This window comes from Vigna angularis, chromosome 11, assembly GCF_016808095.1.
Source record: "Vigna angularis cultivar LongXiaoDou No.4 chromosome 11, ASM1680809v1, whole genome shotgun sequence".
Classification (NCBI taxonomy): domain Eukaryota; kingdom Viridiplantae; phylum Streptophyta; class Magnoliopsida; order Fabales; family Fabaceae; genus Vigna; species Vigna angularis.
This window is the reverse complement of record NC_068980.1, coordinates 20,387,496-20,407,746: the sequence shown is the minus strand read 5'-3', so window position 1 is coordinate 20,407,746 and position 20,251 is coordinate 20,387,496. Positions and strand designations below refer to the sequence as shown.

Below are 20,251 nucleotides of genomic sequence, written 5' to 3'. Positions count from 1 at the left end.
CAGACGAGTACAATATGGTTAATGTATCAAAAGTCTTCCTCGTAAGGGTTCCATGTAAGTGTGTCTTATTAAGATGAATGACGATACAAAGGAATACTTGTGGTTGGGAATTCTTCTGCTAGAGGGGGAGTGTACTAATGTGGAAGGAACCCACCTTTGTGGGGGAGATTGTTGAGAATCAAGTGTGAGTCTAAGTCCCACATTGAGTAAAAATGAGAAAATAGAACATTATATAAAGGTCAAGACTCATTAACCCATTCTCTTAAGATTTTGGGTTGAGAGTGGTGTTAATCCCTTATGTGACTGGGCTCCGGTCTTGTGTTCAATGAATCCTTCCCTTAATTAAACCTAACACTTCACACTAAATAAGCGGAATGTCTCTTTTTCCCATTATTTGATAGTTCTTCTTCAATTGATTGAATAACTCATAAAGGGTCTTTGAATTCTAGAAATCAATAAAAGTTTCACAATAAGAACTTTATGCTCATATTTTAGCTTCTCCACCTTAGAATTGACTTAAAAAAATTTCTTTCATGACGAAGATTTACGGACATTTCAAATATCTATATTCTCATTCTATTGTATTTTGGACATGCATATTTTTTTATAATTAAGACCTAGATAACTAATCATGGTATTTCTTTTGTTAAAAGATACATGAATATTCAAGTAAGACATGACCTCTTTTAGTAATTGTAAGAGATCAGTGAATAAAAATTGCTCCAACCATGAAAACACTTCAATAAATAAAGCTAAAAGATAATGTGGAGAAGTTTTCACGATTTGCATCATTAATTAATTGGTAGAACTTTTTAGCTTCACTGTTAGGACCCTCTACGACTTGTTTTGCTTCTACCATATTTTTAAATAATAAGACATTAATATCATCTTGCAAAAATCTTCATTATCTATCATCATCTTCTTTACTAGTAGGTGAAGTTATTTCTTCTCCACGGTGAATCCAACTATCATACGCTTTTAAAATTCTCGTGGCTATCAAATAGTCATATACCACATGTCGTCTTGTCTAAATACAATTTTTACATTTAGCACATGGACATAAAATCTCATGTCTTGAGGTCTTCCTCTACTGTAAGCAAAATCTAAAAATAACTCAACGCCATTTATATACTCTGTACTAAACCTTGAAAATTTAGTTCACTCCTTGAAAAAGTGTAATACATCAAAAAATAGTTTCTTGAAAATAGTATTACATGAATGGTCAAAGAAATAATATAAAAGATTTTATAATATAAAAAAAGAAGGTTGTTTCCTCAAATGTTTCTCTCTTCTTCCTGTATGACTTCACCCACTTTAGGCAAAATATAAACTGTTTGGTGTTTAGTTGTCTTATGTCTCTAATGTGAGTTGTTGGTTTCTCCATTTTATGACAAAAGATATTATTATTCTAATATTTTAATCTTGTTAATTTTTTAAAATAACAATCACGTGTTAGATTTAAATAATAGGATCACAAGCACTCACTACTTGATGCTATATCATTCTTGAATTTAGAGAAGAATATATATTTGGTAGAGAATAAACGTTTCTTGCTCTTATTTTGTTTTCTATCTGTACTAAAATGTGAAAGTGTTTTACTTTTATTTTTAGTTTTAGTTTTACTAAATCATGTATGAATTAAAAAGAAAAAAAAAATAATGTAAAAAATGGAAATGAAAATTCAAACATTATATATGTAACTATCATTTACTCTTAAAAATGTACAATGAAATTAAAGAAAAGTTTATTACTCAGACTATATATATTACCAAAAATAAAAATCTCACTCTGTCATTGAGAGATTAAGTTGTGTAATATACAAACTCAGTCCAATATATACCTTATCTTCTATCTTGTTCCAATTATCTAAGACATGAATAAGATGCAATCTTCTTTCCTTTTCTTTAAGACTAACATCAATGAAAGATATATAATAGATACCTTAATTATAAAAGGTCTTAAAAGTGCTTAATCTAATTATTAGTTGATAATTGAATTTAGAAGGATGGGTGATAGGAAAGTAAGCTACTCTAAAAAGGGTTCCTTGAGAGTTTTTTGATAATGTTAAATATAGTGGGAAATTGAAGTGTTGTTGGTGTGTGTGGGTGGTGGAAATAATGGAAGGTGTAGGCAGTGATTTAGTGGCATAATGATAATGATATTATGTGCAGAAATGAACCGACCAAAGACGAGGATTCTCAATAAAATTGTCAATGTTTCTTCTCAAACCCAAACCCAAATTCGTGCCAATCGCTATCCATCTTTTGTTTCTTCTCACCTCACTATGTATGTATACATGCATGGACCCCACCCACTCATAGTTTTCGTTTATACTTTAAAGCACCTTCCCATATGCTTCTTCCTCTCTCACTCATTTTAAAACTCTCATATTTATCACTAACAAAATCAAACAACATTTAACTTAGCCCATTGGAATGCAAACTGCTGTTATGTTATTTGGGCCTCGCCTCTGCTCTCTGCCCTAAAGCAATTTGTCCAAGGGGGCTTCTTTCTGCACCCCCAACTTTAGCTACCCTTCCCATTTACCACTACAATAAATCATATATTAAATGATTCAATAAATATTATTTCAAAATCTGGTACATAAACGAATAAAATGGAATTTTAAAATCCGATGACCACTCTAGTAACTTCTCATAATCAGATTTTTGATACATAAAAATAAAATCGAATTTTTAAATCTGGTAAACATCCAAATCCGGTGCATGGATTCAACATATCTAACCGGAGATTCTCCTTTGCAACACCCTGAAGCCAAGCCGCCACATCAATGATCATCATTCATTGTAAAAGTGAATACTTTAAATGAATATTATATTAGTTTATAAAGGGATTAGATATAAATATTATATTGCCTGAATTTACAAATATATATTATTTATAAAAAATTTAAAATTAAAATTTAATTTATATTTTTTTAGGTTAAATTATATATATATATATATATATATATATATATATATATATATATATATAATATGAAGGTAACTAAGCTGATTTAAATATATAAAATTCTTTATTAATTCATAGATTCTTTGAATAATTAAACACACTTTCATTTTTTAATTGAAAACATTGGTAAGTTGCGAGAACTCTTATATTATATAAGAGAAATTAACAAAAAATGAAGAGAGAAAATAAAAAATGAAAATAAATAAATTAAATATCAATATTTATATAGGCTGTGTTGTGTTCGCATGGAGCGAGATTTTGAAGGAAGGGTATAATTGTGTTTCAATCTATGGATTTGAGGGATCACTCACTTTTCCCATTTCACCAAAAATAGAGAACATTAGTGTGAAATGTCATTCAAACAGATCCAAAATCCCATCTGAGTGGACGCCAAGTGTTAAGAAAGGGGATTTGGTAATCAGAAAATGGAAAATAGGTGGCTGCGGGAGAATAGACGTTCGGTCTTAGTGACGGTAGTGGTAAATGCCAAATTCCAAAATCCTGTGCCACTTCTCTGCATGCTCACCTTCTTCTCCAAATCTCTGAACCATTTTCTCCTCCTTCTCTCTAGATTTCTTCATCTTCTCTCTAAGAAAACACTCATTTTCTCTTCTCCGATCACCACTCAGGCACCGCTGGAGCACTCCCGGCGTCAAGAGCTTTCAGTTGAACTGATCAGTTTTTGGTGCTGAGCTGTTTGTAAGGGGTGATCGTCGAACTCTAAGATTTCAGTAGTGAGGAGATATATTTCTGCATTGTTGAACGTTCGGTCACGCTTAGAGGTAAGGGAAGCTTATATAATTTGATTGTATGTTAGTTTATACGTTCGTTTTTAATGGATGCATGTTTGTTGAATTGCGGAATGAATACAAAGTATGATTGTTGATATGTTTTGACTATATGATGTATGGATATTTATTATGATATGGATGTTTGATTTTATGAAAATAGATGTGGAGAAATGAATTGCTATAAAGAATTATAAGTATGAAATTCCCTATGAAAGTGAATGTTCGTCACTGAATGGTCTTTGACCGTTCGGTTTTTCTAGTGGACTTGGTTGGAATTGAATTCTTTCATTTGGGAAGAATCCTAGTTGAGGACGAGCATCTTTGTTTTGTAATACTTGTACATGAGCGTTCGGCCAAGGGTAGTCGTCCCTTGGCATTTGGTTATAAACCCAAGTATGTCTATATGTATTTGTATAATTCGTTTGTTCTTAACACTACTAAAAATGATATCCATTATATTTATCAAGCCTTTTCGCTATAAGTTAGTAGTACTTGGTCTTACACCAAGTGCTTGTGCTGAGTAAGTGCTTAGTCTTACACCAGACACTCTTACTCCTTTCTGTAAAATATATATATATATATATATATATATATATATATATATATATATATATATATATATATATATATATATATATATATATAATAAGAACATTCGTCCAAACTCAATAGGGTTCGCCATTTTCGGTGCTCGGTCTTTGACTGGCGTTCTGATTGTTCTTGATGTTTAACTCATTCAAAGGCTAAGTATATTTATTGACATTTGGTTTATTCATCGGATCCAATTAAGTACCCTTATTTGATGTCCCTCAGTGTCTGTCTAAATTGGTTCCAGTCTAGAGTTTTAGTACTCGGCCTAGGCTTGTTGGTGTTCGGTCTAACTCGTGAGTCAGTTCATCCAATTGGCTCACTTAGTATATAAACGTTTGGTTCTAGTCGTTCTCGAGAAATATTATTGAAATCAGTCTCTTTCTTAAAACCGATGTTCACACTTTCCATTTTGATCCGTTTTGGAACTGGAGACCTTTGGTCTCACTCCGAGCGTTCAGTCTTGTTCGGGGTTGATGTTCAACGTTTGGTATTTGGTATCCTAAGGGATCTTTGTACGAAGGGTTCAGTTGAGATTATTAATAATGAAAGATGAATAAAATATGATATGGACGAAATGAATTGGATTATGAACGAGCGTTCCGTGGAGGGATAGCTCATGAATGTATATTGGAAATTTGGTAAAGTATGAATGTGGGCATGCTAAGCTGGCGATTCATCCTGATATTCCGTGATTACTCGTTCTCACGTAGAGAAGGGTAAGTCATGAGTGGGAATGGCAGGAGGTCCTAGTCCTTATGGTTAATTTGGACAGATAGGACTAACATCGGGTGGCAGCTATTGAGGGTATCCCAATTACTACATCACCCGGGTGCACGAACGTCGTAGCTACACAAAATTCATACAGTCCGGACAGTCAGAGTCTAGTATTAGGCTTTGCGTGTAAAAGTGAATGAAATTATCTTGTTTAATTGCATTGTGTGAAGTACATATTGATGATTGAATTGAATTACATAAGCTTACCCTATTTTCCTGTCTTGTCCGTTTTGTACGTTCGGTGTGTGTCCTTCCGTTGCAATGATCATCCGTGTGGATGTGAGAAGAAGGAGAAGCGTTGCTGGAAGAGGCGCTGGAAGAAGAAAATTTGGTAGAGGTAGAAGTTAAGACCGAACATTAGAACCGTTCAGTCAGTTGTTGGTTTCCTTGTATGACTGTTCGGTTATCTTTTGGGCTACTTCTTTTATTGGTCGTTCGGTATAGGTCTTTTGTAAATCGTTCGGCCTAGTTTCAGCTTTTGTGCAGTTATTAAATTCCTCGTAATATTTTAAAGTCATTCGGCCGTATTTGTACTGATTCTCTTTTGTAAGACTGATCTATAATATTATTAATTTATGATATTCTTATTATATAGTTTTGATATTGTATTTTTGGGATGTTACAATTTGAGAGAGGATGAATGAAAATTTTACATTAATATCGCTACTGCTGCAAACCGATTGCGTAATTGATTTTATATATATATATATATATATATATAATAAATAGTAATAATAATTACATATTAATTTTAGTTATAAAAATAAAATATTAATATAATATTTTAATTTATTAAAGCTGTTTTTTATCTATTATATTAATCAAATCATTCGTTAATTTGATCTTAAATTCACTCATTTCTATTTTCAAATATTTTAAAACTACAAGTCCATCGACTCAAATTTATCCAGATCTAATCAAACATTCTGAAATCCATCTTTCGAAAAAACATACCCTAGACTTAATAAAATGACTAAATGTCAATCAAGAAACAAATAAAATAGAAAAGAATATATGAAAACAAGGTAACCTTGACACAGTACATGGAAGGAGAGTGGTGGCATAAGAAAGTGGAAACCTGTATTTTGTAATTTTAAGCAAATATATGTAACTTCAGGTCATAAGTATATATATATATATATATATATATATATATATATATATATATATATATATATGTATATATATATATATATATATATATATGTAACCGTGAATGTAAAAAATAGGAACACTTTCCTGCTGTGGGATTATGGTTCTCCTCGAAGGTCAATGTCATCCTCAAAAATATATTTTTATTTGTTAATAACAAAATGGTATAAAAAAGCCCACGCGGCATCCACATTTGTGAGTCGGATTTAAATAATACTGGAGCGTGGTCCTCGCGATGCCATTAAAAATAATCTTTTTTTCTGTTTTTTTACGTCCCACGCCAAAATGGAATCAACATGCCTACATGCACGAACATTACTATTGGAGTCTCGTGCACCAAAAACACATTGCTTTTTTAATCACACATTTCCATTTCTTACCATTGATAAGTAGGTGGTGAGTGAGTTGATATATATATATATATATATATATATATATATATATATATATATATATATATATATATATATATATATATATGAAGAACTGGGAGCACGGAAAGTTGAGAAGAGTGGTGAGAAGGAAAGAAAGATGGGAAGGTACACATACCATATAGAAACGGTTCAATCATGGTTGCTTCTCACCAGACTTCACATACTCATCCACCTTCTCGCCGTCGTTTCCATCTGTTACTACCGCATATCCCACCTCCTCCACCAACCACCAACCGCCCCATGGATACTCATCACACTCGCCGAGCTTCTGCTCTCCGTCATCTGGTTCTTAAACCAATCCTTCCGCTGGCACCCCGTCTCGCGGACTGTCATGACCGACAAGCTTCCGAGGGAGGACAACTTTCCGGGGCTCGACATCTTCGTCTGCACGCTCGACCCCGAGAAGGAACCCACGGTGCAGGTCATGGACACCGTTGTTTCCGCCGTTGCCATGGACTACCCTTCTGATAAGCTGGCGGTGTATCTGTCCGACGACGGTGGTACTCCGGTGACTTTATACGCTATGAAAGAGGCGGGTGTGTTCGCGAAGGAGTGGGTTCCCTTCTGCAGAAAGTATGGAGTGAAGTTGAGGTGTCCGAAGGCGTTCTTCTCTCCGATGGGAGAAGATGAAGACCTTCTTCGGCACGAGGGATTCAAGGCTCATCGTGACCTCATCAAGGTACCTATCTTCTTCTTCTTCTTCTTCTCATCTCCTCCAAGAGGAAGATCACGTGTGTGACTTTGAATTTCATGAGTTCATAAAGTGTTTCTTTGGTACTGTTACTTACAGGCTAAATACGAGAAAATGCAGAAGAACATCGATAAATTTGGTTCAGACCCTAACAATCTTCGACTTGTCAACGACAGGGCTCCTCGTATTGAGGTATGGGACTGTCCCACACCAACATCCTTGTAATTGATCACTTCACTACTTCCTTTTATTTTTTGCTAACCAATTTTCTCATTCTCTTTTTATGAATGCGTCATTTGCCTTTGAATTTTCAACATAAACTTACTTAATTTAAATAAAACGTATTAAATAAATATTTTCAATGTTTCTCCTTAATTTTCATCGCTTTATTTGAATTTCAAATTTCATTATCAATCTTTTAATGTTTGATTTTTTTTCTATTTTTTTCCTTGTAATTATTGTCTTTTTCTTTCTTCTATGGAAACACATTTTCATTAAATTGTACACTTTTTAATTTCTCTTTTATCAATCTCATCTTTAGCTCTTGTGGATTTAATAGCAGTGATGGTGAACCTTTAATAGAGTGTAGTTTTTTCATTTATTTCTTCTCTTTGAACATCAAACTAGATATCTATCTTCTATAGATTTTGATTTTTTTTATAATTTCTTTATTTGAAGTAAAATTCTTTCTCACACACAATTTCTTTTGGAAAGTCACATTTATTTATCTTATAGTAAGCCTAACTTAACAAATTTTGATTGATCTACAAAACATATAAAACATAAAAAGATAATTTAACACTTAAATAAATTTTAATTGTAATTATTCTTATGCCTTTTACAGTAAATTGTTATACATTCTCAATTATTAATATAAAAATATCATATTTGTTGAGCTTATGAGTGTTATGAGTGATGATTGTACAAATATTATTTATATATCAGTCTTTTGAAAATTTGTTAGTCTTAAAACATTACGTTACCATGAGTAGTTTATTTTCTTATGTGTTGAATTATAGACTGAATGAACAGAATATATTATATGCAAGTTATGGTTTGATATTGGTTGAATATGCACCATTTCCAATGAATGATGGATATATTTGTTAGAGCAATAAGGCAAACTTTTTCTTGTCAGTGGAAGGGAAAGAAGAAAAACTAATTGGTATATTTGCATGTGTTTAGATTATAAATGAGGAGGCAGGTTTGCCACTTCTTGTTTATGTGTCTCGGGAAAGAAGGCCATCCCTTCCTCACAAATTCAAAGGAGGAGCCCTCAACACATTGGTTCGTACCAAATTGAATTTGATTTCTACCCTTTTATCAATTCTTGCTTGATCAATGAAGCATTTTTCAATCGTGGTTGCAGCTCAGAGTCTCGGGTTTTCTCAGTAATGCACCTTATTTTCTAGTAGTGGATTGCGATATGTATTGCAATGATCCAACCTCTGCCAAACAAGCCATGTGCTTCTTCCTTGATCCTCAGACCTCCAAAGATACTGCATTTGTTCAATTCCCTCAAATGTTTCACAACCTTAGCAAAAAAGACATCTACGATAGTCAAACTAGGACCGCTTTTAAGGTAATCATTCATACATACATACGCAGACAAACCTTTTAATTTCCTTTGTCTGTTTTATTTTATCATTTTGTACTTTCTTTTTAGACAATGTGGCAAGGCATGGATGGACTAAGAGGTCCTGGTCTTTCTGGCAGTGGTAATTACTTGAGTAGAAGTGCGTTACTATTTGGAAGTCCTAACCAAAAGAGTACGTAAACACGTAAACATGGCCTGTGTATGGTAATTTAGTTTTCTTTGTCACATTCCACTAAAGATATTGTATCTAATTTTCTAGTTTTCTGTGTTATTTTTCAATCTGTGATTGTAGATGACTATCTGCAAGAGGCACAAAAGTACTTTGGCAACTCTACTGGGTTCATTGAATCACTGAAGATCATCCGTGGACAGAAAACTACCAAAAAGAGCAGTTCAAGAGAAGAAACGTTAAAAGAAGCCCTAGCAGTGTGCTCTTGTTCCTACGAAAACAACACAAAATGGGGTACAGAGGCAAGTGTTGACAGCATGCTTCTAACATCATTTATATACCATATTTGGTATTCAATTCATCGATGTTTATGGACAGAGATTGTTGAGTATGAAAATGTAAATTTGGTTGGTACACGCAGGTGGGATTCTCATATGTGATCTTACTTGAGAGTACTGTTACTGGGTATATTCTTCACACCAGAGGATGGAGATCAGTTTATCTTTACCCGAAAACGCCATGTTTCTTAGGGTGTGCCCCCACTGACATCAAAGAAGGCATGATTCAATTGGTTAAGTGGTTGTCTGAACTTCTCTTGCTTGGTTTCTCCAAATACAGCCCTTTCACTTATGGATTTTCGAGCATGTCCATAATTCATTCCTTCACTTATTGCTTGATAACAATGTCATCTCTCTATGCCTTTTTCTTCATCCTGTATGGCATTGTACCTCAACTATGCCTCCTCAAAGGAATCCCTGTCTTTCCAAAGGTATATTTCCTGCATAAATGTTGTCTTATTTTAGCTTGTAACATAATGAAGATAACTTTTTCTGTGACTTCGAAAATGAGAAGGTTTGATTGTTGATTTTATCACAGGTGACAGACCCTTGGTTTGCAGTGTTTGCATTTGTGTATGTATCCACTCAGGTTCAACATTTGGTCGAGGTTCTTTCCGGGGAAGGGTCTATAGAAATGTGGTGGGATGAACAAAGAATTTGGATTCTGAAATCAGTGACAAGCATATTTGCAGTACTAGAAGCAATGAAGAAGCGGTTGGGGTTGAATAAGATGAAATTCAACTTGTCAAACAAAGCTATCGACGAAGAGAAGATGAAGAAGTACGAGGAAGGTAGGTTCGATTTCCAGGGTGCAGCTGTGTTCATGGCTCCAATGGTTCTGTTGCTCATCATCAACATTGTTGGCTTCTTTGGTGGGATATGGAGAGTATTGAATGAGAAGGATTTTCAAGAAATGTTTGGTCAACTTTTCCTAGTCACCTATGTAATGGCTCTAAGTTATCCCATTCTTCAGGCCATAGTGACCATGAAAAGCAAGAGTGGGTAGTGAAATTTTGTCATAAATAATAAGCTCATTCAAGACTCTGTCTTGCACTTGTATCTTACAATCAAATTGCTTAATAATATCTTCTCACTTTAGATCACTCATTCTAAAATGTATATAATATCTTTCTGCAACAAGCTTTCTAAAATGTATATAATACCTTCCGGAATGACTTTTGTAGAATAAGCTTTTTGGAAAATCTTTCTTAAACACATAAAATGTTTCTGAATAGAGCTTTACAAGATGAGTTTTTTCTGCAATGCTTCTCTCTCTTCTTCTTCCTTTGCAGCCTTCTCTTTCTCTTCTTCCTCTGTGACAGTGACAATGTCGGGTTTGAGAGAATATTTTAGTCTTTTTCTCTGTTAATACGAGGGTGCATTTAATAATGCTGAGGGTGCTTGAAGCAAAAGTCTATATGAAGTGCTGTGTATATTGGCATTTTTGGAGAGGTATAATGATTTGCTAGTTATATATATAGTATATTTTTACTATCAGTAAAATTAATGATAACTAAGATTATTAATATTACAAGGGACATAGAATAAAATTTTGATTTATATTTTTACTCTGGTGTGCTACATTAGTTATAAGATTTATGGTGACTTTTTGTCCTTGAATATGTTCGGAATAATTAGTTTTAAGGTAAATTTTTTTTTATTCTTATGATATAGAATGTACGACCTAAACACTAGTACAAAAATATCGTATAACGTCGTTATTTTTTAGTCTTTCATGTCGAATTCGAGGTCGACGTCATATCGTGAGACGTTAAATTGACGTCGAATTTAAAAAATTCGACGTTAATCAAATTGACATCGAATTTTGTTAATATTCGACATTAAGCAATTTTTTTGTTTTTTTTATTAATTGTAATCTTTTTTTACAACTCTACGAGACCTGAAAAGCAGAAAAACAACAAATTTCAGTTTTTTGTATTTTATAAAACATGAACTATGAACATGTAGTATAGTATCAATAACAAACAACAATAGCAAACAACAAACAAGTTCAATCACCAACAAACAAGTTTAACCAAATAACAACAACAAACAAGTTCAACAAAAAACAACAACAAACAAGTTCAACAAATAAGTTCTTCAAAATGAAAACGAAAATGAAAACTAACCTTCAAAAGGTGGGTTCGTCGGAATAAAGTGTTTCCACCAGTGAGAGAGAAAGTAGAATGTGCCTATGAAGGACAAGAACACGAAAATAATCGGTCAAAACAAACAAAAATTATACATAAAGTAGTTAATTAACATGCATTTGTATCAAATGAAAGAAAGATTACATGTGATGGTCGTCAAACTTAGTTCGAGAAAAGTTTGAGAGAGAAGAGGATCTCGCACGTTAAGATAAAGTGAATGAATTTTCAATCTTCCGCTCAAATTAAAAAGGGAAACTTTTGGGTAACAAATAATACGTCGAATCTCCTACAAAATTCGACGTATTATATATGGTTTAAAAGAAAAAAGAAAAAACGAATTAAAAAGGGGTTACTTTTTGGCTTCTGACTGACAAATAATACGTCGAAGCCCTTACACAATTCGACGTATTATTTGTTGTTTAAAAGAAAAAATAATTGAAAAGGGTGACTCTTTGGCTTCTGACTGACAAATATTACGTCGAACCCCTACAAGATTCGACGTACTATTGGTGGTTTAAAAGAAAGAAGAAAGAGAATGACGCGTTGGTTTAAATAAGGCTTAAATGCTTACTTCGTCCTCATGTTAAGAGGTGAAATTATGTTTAGTACCCAGTTTTAAAAATGAAGGCATTGGGTCCCTATGTTATGAAAGTGTATGACTTTAGTCCTATCCATTTAACAACGTTAAAATTGATAACGTTGAAGTTACTGTGGATGTGAGTTGTACAAGAAATGTTGATGTGACATTTAGTTGACCTAAATTCAATTGACGTGGCAGAGTTTATCTTACGTGTATATTAAAAGTTTAGGGTTTTTAATTGGGAAATAAATCCGCGATGGTTCTCTTTCTTTCGCGGGTTTTGCAAACCCCAATCCCTAATTTCATTTTCTCTCCCAATTTCCTTTTCTCTTCGTTCTACAATGGTGGAGCTACGGGTTGCTCCTTTGTCTTCCATGGAATTTATACCTGCAAGGTATGGTTAGCTGATCGAATCAAATAAATGATAAAAGGTGAAAAATAGAATGAATTTATACCAAGAAGGAGGCCTTGAGGCGCCTCTCGGGATGGCGATCGGGGGCAAGTTGTCGGCAACAGTCATCTAAGTGATGGCATCATCCGAAGATCTCGCTTCGATGATAGAATCGTCGCGATTAGTGTTGGAGACCAGAACCATTCTCTCGTACTCATCCTTTTGCAACAGTGCGACTCTGTCGCTTCTTCACCTCCTTTGCCTTCCTCTCAGCCTCCGCCTGCTCCTCTTCCTGCCTCCGCCTGCTCCTCTTCCCGCCGCCGCCTCAGCTCCACCTCCGTCACCTTCGGCACGAGTATCGACACCCAGTTCGCCTTCTTGTCCACCTTTTTCATCGCCTTCTCGAGCTCCTTCTCCTCCTACTTCGCCAACCTACGTGCCTCCGCCCGATGCGCGGCTGCTTCGGCCCTCTTTTTGGCCTCTTCCTCCTTCTTCTTTGCAGCTCGTGACTGGGAGCCCTCGACCTCTTGCCAGTACTGATCTTCCTTTTGTCGAGTCTCCTTCTCCTTGCGCTCCATTTTCTCCGCGCCCTCGCTGCCTCCGCCTTGGTGTTCACCCCATCTTCTTCAGCATCTTACTTAAGGTTTACTTTTCTTTCGGTGCTGATGTTGCTGTATCAAAAGGCGTGTGCGATTGAGGCGGAAGAGAAGCTGGAAAAGACTGAGTTTGATCTGCAGAAGGTTGAAATGTTGGTTGTCCCATGGGTGGAGGAAACAGGGGAGGTGCTTGAGTATTTGAGGGGAACTGTGTAATCGAAAACCGCGGGAAAGGTCCAGCAGTAGGTGGTGAATTGGAAGGAGAAGGAGGCACTGAGGGGCCGTTAAATTGGTCCGGTGGCGTAGATAATGAAAATGGTAATGAAAATGGTGTGGATGCCAAGGGAGGAGCAAGAGGAGTGGGTCTGGAAAAAGGAGGCTCTGACTCAACCATGGTAGCAGTTAACGAAAAAGATGACATTCCCTGTGCTGTATCAAGGAAATTATAGCGGAATTAAAATAAAATTAATAATTAAATTGGTTAAGGTAAATAAATAAAAGTATTTAAATTTTGCCACGTTGGATATATATTTTGCCACATCAATTAACATTTAACGTCGTTCCTACAAACTTAACGGACAGGGCTGAAGTCAAACAATTTTGATAACATAGGGACTCAATGTCTTCATTTTTAAAACTAGGTACTAAACAGAAATTTACCTCTTAACATGGGGACGAAGTAAGCATTTAAGCCTTTAAATAATTATCATCATAGAACGTCGAATTGAATGGAGCTTCGACGTTCTACAATTGCATTTATTTACAAAAAGGTCACCGATCATTTTTACCGTTGGTTATTCAGTGGTTGGACGTTGAACGCGTGACGTTGAGCGCGATTCTCTTCAGCTTTTTGTGCGTTGTTTGTGCTTGCTTTAGTTCCTAGGACTAATATGTTGTTTGTATTTGTGTCCAAGTACTTTATTTTTGTGGTGGGATTTTGTACCGTTCCAAAATGTGGATAGTTGCATCCTTTTTCATTGTTGTCTGCCTTTCACGCTCTCAAGTTCCTATTATTATGTTTAAAATTTACTTTTTTAATATGACCCTATAATTTTGTAGTAAGTTGTTCATTTTTATATGTTGGGTATGTGATTAATTGTATGCTTAAATATATTGTTATATTGACTTAACCTTAGTTTTCTGTTTGAGATTCAATACAAAAGTTATTTATTGTTTGTAAGTTTTTTTGAAGAAATGTATTTTTTTAAAAATGAATATAAAAGGAGATGGTACTAATAATTTATAAGTATTGAATCTTGAATTGTCTGGTTGAACGATTTAAGAAGATTAATCACTTTTTCATAGTTTATTAGTGCATATAAATGTCTTCAAATTCATGAATGTTTGCAATTGTGTTTTGTATTGATCTTCGGATGTATATTTGATTGTGATTTATAATCACTTTCATTTTGTGTAACCTAAAGGCTAATGTTAAATGTTGGCAAAATTTCGTGAAATTTAAGATATGTTGTTTAAAATTTATATGTGTAATAAACTAAAGAAAGTGAATCTTCTTGAATGGAATAAGGTCAAACCTTGAATACAAAATAGAGACCGAAGTGATTCATTGATGTCGTACCCGAATCAAATTAATATGCAATTAAAATGCAGTATAAACTAGGAAGTGACTCCTAGGTCATCTCTCAAGGACCAACAATTGGTTCAAACAATAGGTCAAACACGTAGTGGGGGGGTTGTGGACAGTTTTACGAATGGAAATTAAACAACTAAAACACGAATTCAAACAATAATGAAAAACAGATTCTAGGTCAGACCCTAAACTTAGGCTTCCCAAAAAATGACCAAAAACGGACCTAATAGCTAAGTATGCCTAAAAATACAAATCTGGTCCAAACAATCATAAAAAAAACACAAATAAAATGTAATGCTGATGTGGATGAACGAAAATGATGTAACAAATGACACGACCTCTCTCTTAATATCCCAAAATAAATTCCAAAAATTTTCCTGCAATTAATAATGAAAATAATTAGTCTCAAATAATTCAAATTAATTAAAATAAGAATTACTGATCAAATTAAGCAAAACTAGCAAAACTGAAGAAATACTGGACATTTAAGCACAATTCCCTTATTAAATCTAGCACAAGAAACTAAGTCAATAATAGAAAATATTGATTCATCAGTGATCATTCAAGATTACTGAAATTGTGTGAACAATTTTAGTAGATATACGTATGGATCAGGATTGAATTAATTCATCTTGCATAAGTGTTGAGTATGAGAAGAAGTAGAAGAATTTATACAATTTGTGTAATGTAATTAGGGTAAAAGTGATGATGAAGTGAATTTTAGATGTCCTTGTCTCAACTGTTTGAATGAGAGAAAATTGATCGCAACCAAAGTTAGGGAACATCTTGTTTTTTATGATTTCCTTCGAAGTTGTATGACATAGACATGACACGAAGAATTAATAGACTTTTCAACTGTCTCCCAAACTGAACGCGTATTCAATTCCACCATGGAAGATCGACCGGAAGAAGACAAATTAGAGAACATGATCCATGATGTTGGCGCAAAAGCTTTTGCCCAAGCACATGTGTATGAAATGATGTCCACTGATGTGAAAACTCCTTTGAGTGTCGATTCAACTAAGTTCACACAGTTTTCAATGGTGTTAAGGCTCATGAATTTGAAGGTGACCAATGGATGGACCGATAAGAGTTTCACATAATTGTTGTCGTTGTTGAATGAAATGCTTTCCGATGGAAATACACTACCCACTAGTAATTATGATGCAAAGAAAATTGTTTGTCCGATGGGTATGGAATATAAAAGGATACATGCATGTCCAAATGGTTGCATATTATATAGAAAAGAGTTTGAAGGTTTGAAAGATGTCAAAAATGTGGGTTATCACAATACAAGCCAAAAAATAACAGTGAAGATAATGGTCAGATAGAGAATGATGGTTCCGCTTTGAAAGTAATTTAGTACCTTCTAATCGCGGTCAGATTTAAGCGTTTGTTTATGAATCCAAAAGACGCTAAAAACCTTAGATGACATGAAAGAACAATTGACAAAATGATTCGTCATCCAGATGATTCAATGCAATGCAAAATTATTGATCATGAATTTCTCCAATTCGATAATGTAGAAATCTTTGGCTTGGTTTAGCTATTGATGGAATGAACCAATTTAGGAATTTAAGTATCCACCATAGTTGTTGGCCTGTTATATTGATAATTGACAACTTATCTCCTGAAATGTGGATGAAAAGAAAGTACATGATGTTGTGTATGATGATATCTAGTCCAATGCAGCCTGAAAATGTCATAGAAGTTTATCTCAGCCCACTCATTGAATACTTGAAGTTGTTGTGGGTTGATGAGGTTGAAATATTTGATGTCTTCGCTTCTGAAACTTTCGTGATACATGCAATGTTATTTTTCACCATTAATGACTTCTCAACGTACGGGAATTTGTCAGGATACAATGTCAAGGGTCATAAAACATATCCTATATGTGAAGAAAATAATGTAACTCATTAATTGAAACACAAAAGGAAGACAATATATATGCGTCATCGGAGATTTTTACAATATAAACATCCATATTAAAGCTAAAAAAAGCATTCAATTGACATCAAGAGAATGATGATGCACTAATTCAACTAATTGGCCATCAAATTCATGAAAGAGTTAATCAAGTACATCAGGTATTTGGGAAAACATCCAAGAAGTCATCTACAACAAGTCCTTAGAAGAAAAAAATAAATATTCTTTGATCTTCCATATTGGTCAAAGTTGGAGGTTAGGCATTGCACATATGTAATGCATGTAGAAGAATGTATGTGATGTAGAGCTCCCAAGACCAATTCACTCTAGAAGGTCATCATGATATTCTTGCTACTACAATTAGACGACCTAAGCACCCTAGACAAGTGTGTGTTACTGGATCTGGCATTGACATTCAACATTATTTTGGGGGTTCCTCCAATCACTCTTCACACGCACACATTGTTGAGTATGAAGAAAGGATGACGCAGAAGATCAGCGTGTAGCTCTATGATGAAGTCACTTCAAAAGTGACTCGGAGTATTGTGCCAGTTCCAACAACAATTTGATAGTTATGGCTTTTCTTCGCAAACATTTTTTCCAAGGGAACATGTACTTTCCATAGGTAAAATTAATAATCATTTTATGCTAACTTATGAATTTCAATAACTTTTCTTTATATAAACTAACATTGCCTTTGAAAAATAGAAGTGATAAGGGTAGTTGTTCAGTTCAAGCCGCTACAGGGACGTCATGGACGACATTTGTCCATGTCAGCTATATGTTTATGATGGTATAGGGACGATACTAATGGCTCGTGGAACAATATTTGAGGCAGTCATTGTTCTTCATGGAATAAAGTTATTGGATGATGAGGCCAAGGTCACGGTAGATAAAATTGTCATACCAGATGTTTTAGTTCCTGTGCCAATAGATGAAATATTTACTATGGCACTGACATTTCAATCTTTTCTCGCCTGGCCTAGACAGTTGGTTAGTTCTATTTCTAACCCCCTGGTATGGACTTCCATTATACACTTCTCAATTTTGAACTTTTTATGTTATTGATGTTCAAACTTAAATACTTTTTTCATGTAACAACAGACGCATGGAGAGGGAAGTCTTACACCCAAAAAGATTCATTTATCTGAGGACGAACTTGTTGGTGCATTGCACCAACTTATTAACATCATTATAGATTATCCAAGGACGGTTCCATGTGATTCTACTGTATTTGGAAGAGACACTAACATCTCATTGTACTTATGTAGGTAACATGTCGTAGAGCTTGCATCGGGGAAAAAAGAATTGAATATTACTCTCATTCAGTTATGGGTGATATAAGCGAATGAATCATTCTTTATATAAAATTGATTTATCTAGTTACTTACATCAAATTTTTTTTTCAAGTATATGTTTGGTGTAAGTAACAATTGTTAGTAAATACTCAACAGAATGTTCGTGGGCGGATAATAACCAAGAGGGAGTGAATTGGTTTTCTTGATAAAAACAGTCTTTTTATAAAAGCTTCCCTTTTTAAAAAGTAACTTAACAACACAAATAATTACTTCAGATCAAAAGATTATAGGAAAGAGATGCTTACATAAGTGATTTTATACTAGTCCAGATCAAAAGATCCTACACCAGTTGCACGGGAGAAGAAAATATATTTTGTCCCTTAGGGTGTGTTTATTTTGGAGGAATGATTTGGAGGAGAATGAGTGGATGGATTTGAGGGTAAATTTAGTATTGTTTGTTTGAGTGAATTTGGAGGCGAGTAAGAGTGGATTTGGAAGTAAAGTTTGTAAAAAATTAGTGTAGAATTTGATCGATGTGACAAATTAAAAAAATAGTGTAATTGGTAGAAATTAAAGATTATTAAAATATTCCTATTTATTAAAGTAATATAAAATAATAATTGTTAATTTTATATTTAATTGTAAAAATGTTTATAAAGAGAAAAAAAATTAAAATTAATTTTAAAAATGTAAAAAAATTGTAATTTAGTAAAATGAAATATTTTTTTAATATAATATTTTTTTAATATAATTTACTAAAGTTGTATGATTTTATTTGTTATTAAAGTGAAATTTAATATTTATAAAAAAATAAATAATTAACCAAAATTCAGCTAACAATATTAACAAATAAAAAAAGAGAATAAAAAAAACTAGCAAAGAAGCAAAGAAGTTTATGATATCAAAAATGGTGAGAGCATCATAAAGTCAAGGTCTAGACTCTCTACTACTGAATTTGGGAATAATAGTTCATGGGTATCACCTTCTGGCCACTTTGCTTTAGGCTTTTACCTACAAGTAAATGGCTTTGCTGTGGGTATATCCCTGGTTGGTGGTGATAGTCCACCCTAAAAAACTGTTGTGTGGACTTCTAACTGTGATAGTCGCCCACTCCCCTCAAATTCAGCGTTGAACATCACCACCACTGGTCTGAGGCTTTTCACAGCCACACCACTAAGCTCGCAAACGCATCAATCCATGGAGGAAAGCATCAACGAAATTTTTACAGGCTTGTGGAACGAATCAATGTGAGGGGAACATGTTAATATGAAAGAGGAACCGAATACAACTCTTTGGGGAACCGAATACACTCATTGTCTGCACTTCTTCTCTCTGGTGTAACCGAATGCCACATGGAACCGAATACATGCATTACTTCATTTCTTCAATTAATTGGAACCGAATACAAATAGGTGGGAACCAAATATGCATTCCTTCTCCCAACTCCTTTTTCAACTCCTTCTTTAACCTCAAATCTTCATGTTCGAGCTCTTCATCTTTGTCTTCAGCCATGAACCTTCATCATCTCCAACCAAACATTCCTCCAACCTATGCACCATGAATCTGAAACCATGCTTTATTTATTATTAAACATGAAAACATGGGTTGGAATTGATTATAAAATCTTTGGATTCGAATAGTGTAATTTGGTATTTCCTAAAACTATGAGGACAAAGTCGAGATTTCAAAGAAAATCATTCCAAATCTCTGCCTCTTTGCGGGTGACTAAAAAAGTGCATAACGCGTAAATCCACTTAAATCATTCCTCCTAAATCAGACCAAACAAACATAATGCGTCCCGCAAATCTGCGCTCCCATTTTCTCGTGAACAATTAAATCAGCCAAAGTGAATAGAGTCTTATATTGTTGCGTAAGTGTAGTTTGTTAACTTCAAAGTTGCATCTGTGATTGTAAGGTATAACAATTAAGTTATTATCAATTCAGACAACATTGACAGCTATCTATGGTTTCCCTATCGAACAATATTGTTGTGTGGTTTTGCTCATTGTACAAGTCTCTCTCAAACATCTCAGACATATAGTAGATTGATACAAACCTTAATGTTATTATCTTTCTTTATTATATAAGTGTATCCTAAAACATTCTTTTTTTCATAGTTCAATTGCAGCATATATGATGTTGTCAAGGAAATCAATTGCTAAGGCTAAAAAGCTTGGATGGTTGGCCCTCAAGGTTTAGTATTTTGGTC

General features: G+C 34.1%; 1 protein-coding gene and 1 pseudogene across 1 annotated transcript; one reads left to right on the top strand and one right to left on the bottom strand.

Moving 5' to 3' along the window:
• The first annotated feature begins 6,665 nt into the window (after positions 1 to 6,665).
• On the top strand, positions 6,666 to 10,617 carry LOC108333019 (cellulose synthase-like protein G1). The gene is made up of 8 exons (XM_017568330.2): positions 6,666 to 7,394; positions 7,506 to 7,598; positions 8,592 to 8,693; positions 8,776 to 8,988; positions 9,073 to 9,175; positions 9,296 to 9,474; positions 9,594 to 9,941; positions 10,049 to 10,617. The coding sequence occupies exons 1-8, from the start codon at positions 6,813 to 6,815 to the stop codon at positions 10,514 to 10,516; spliced, it is 2,088 nt and encodes a 695-aa protein (XP_017423819.1). The 5' UTR covers positions 6,666 to 6,812; the 3' UTR covers positions 10,517 to 10,617.
• A 2,072-nt stretch (positions 10,618 to 12,689) lies between these two features.
• On the bottom strand, positions 12,690 to 19,554 carry LOC108332652 (uncharacterized; annotated as a pseudogene).
• Positions 19,555 to 20,251: the final 697 nt, after the last annotated feature.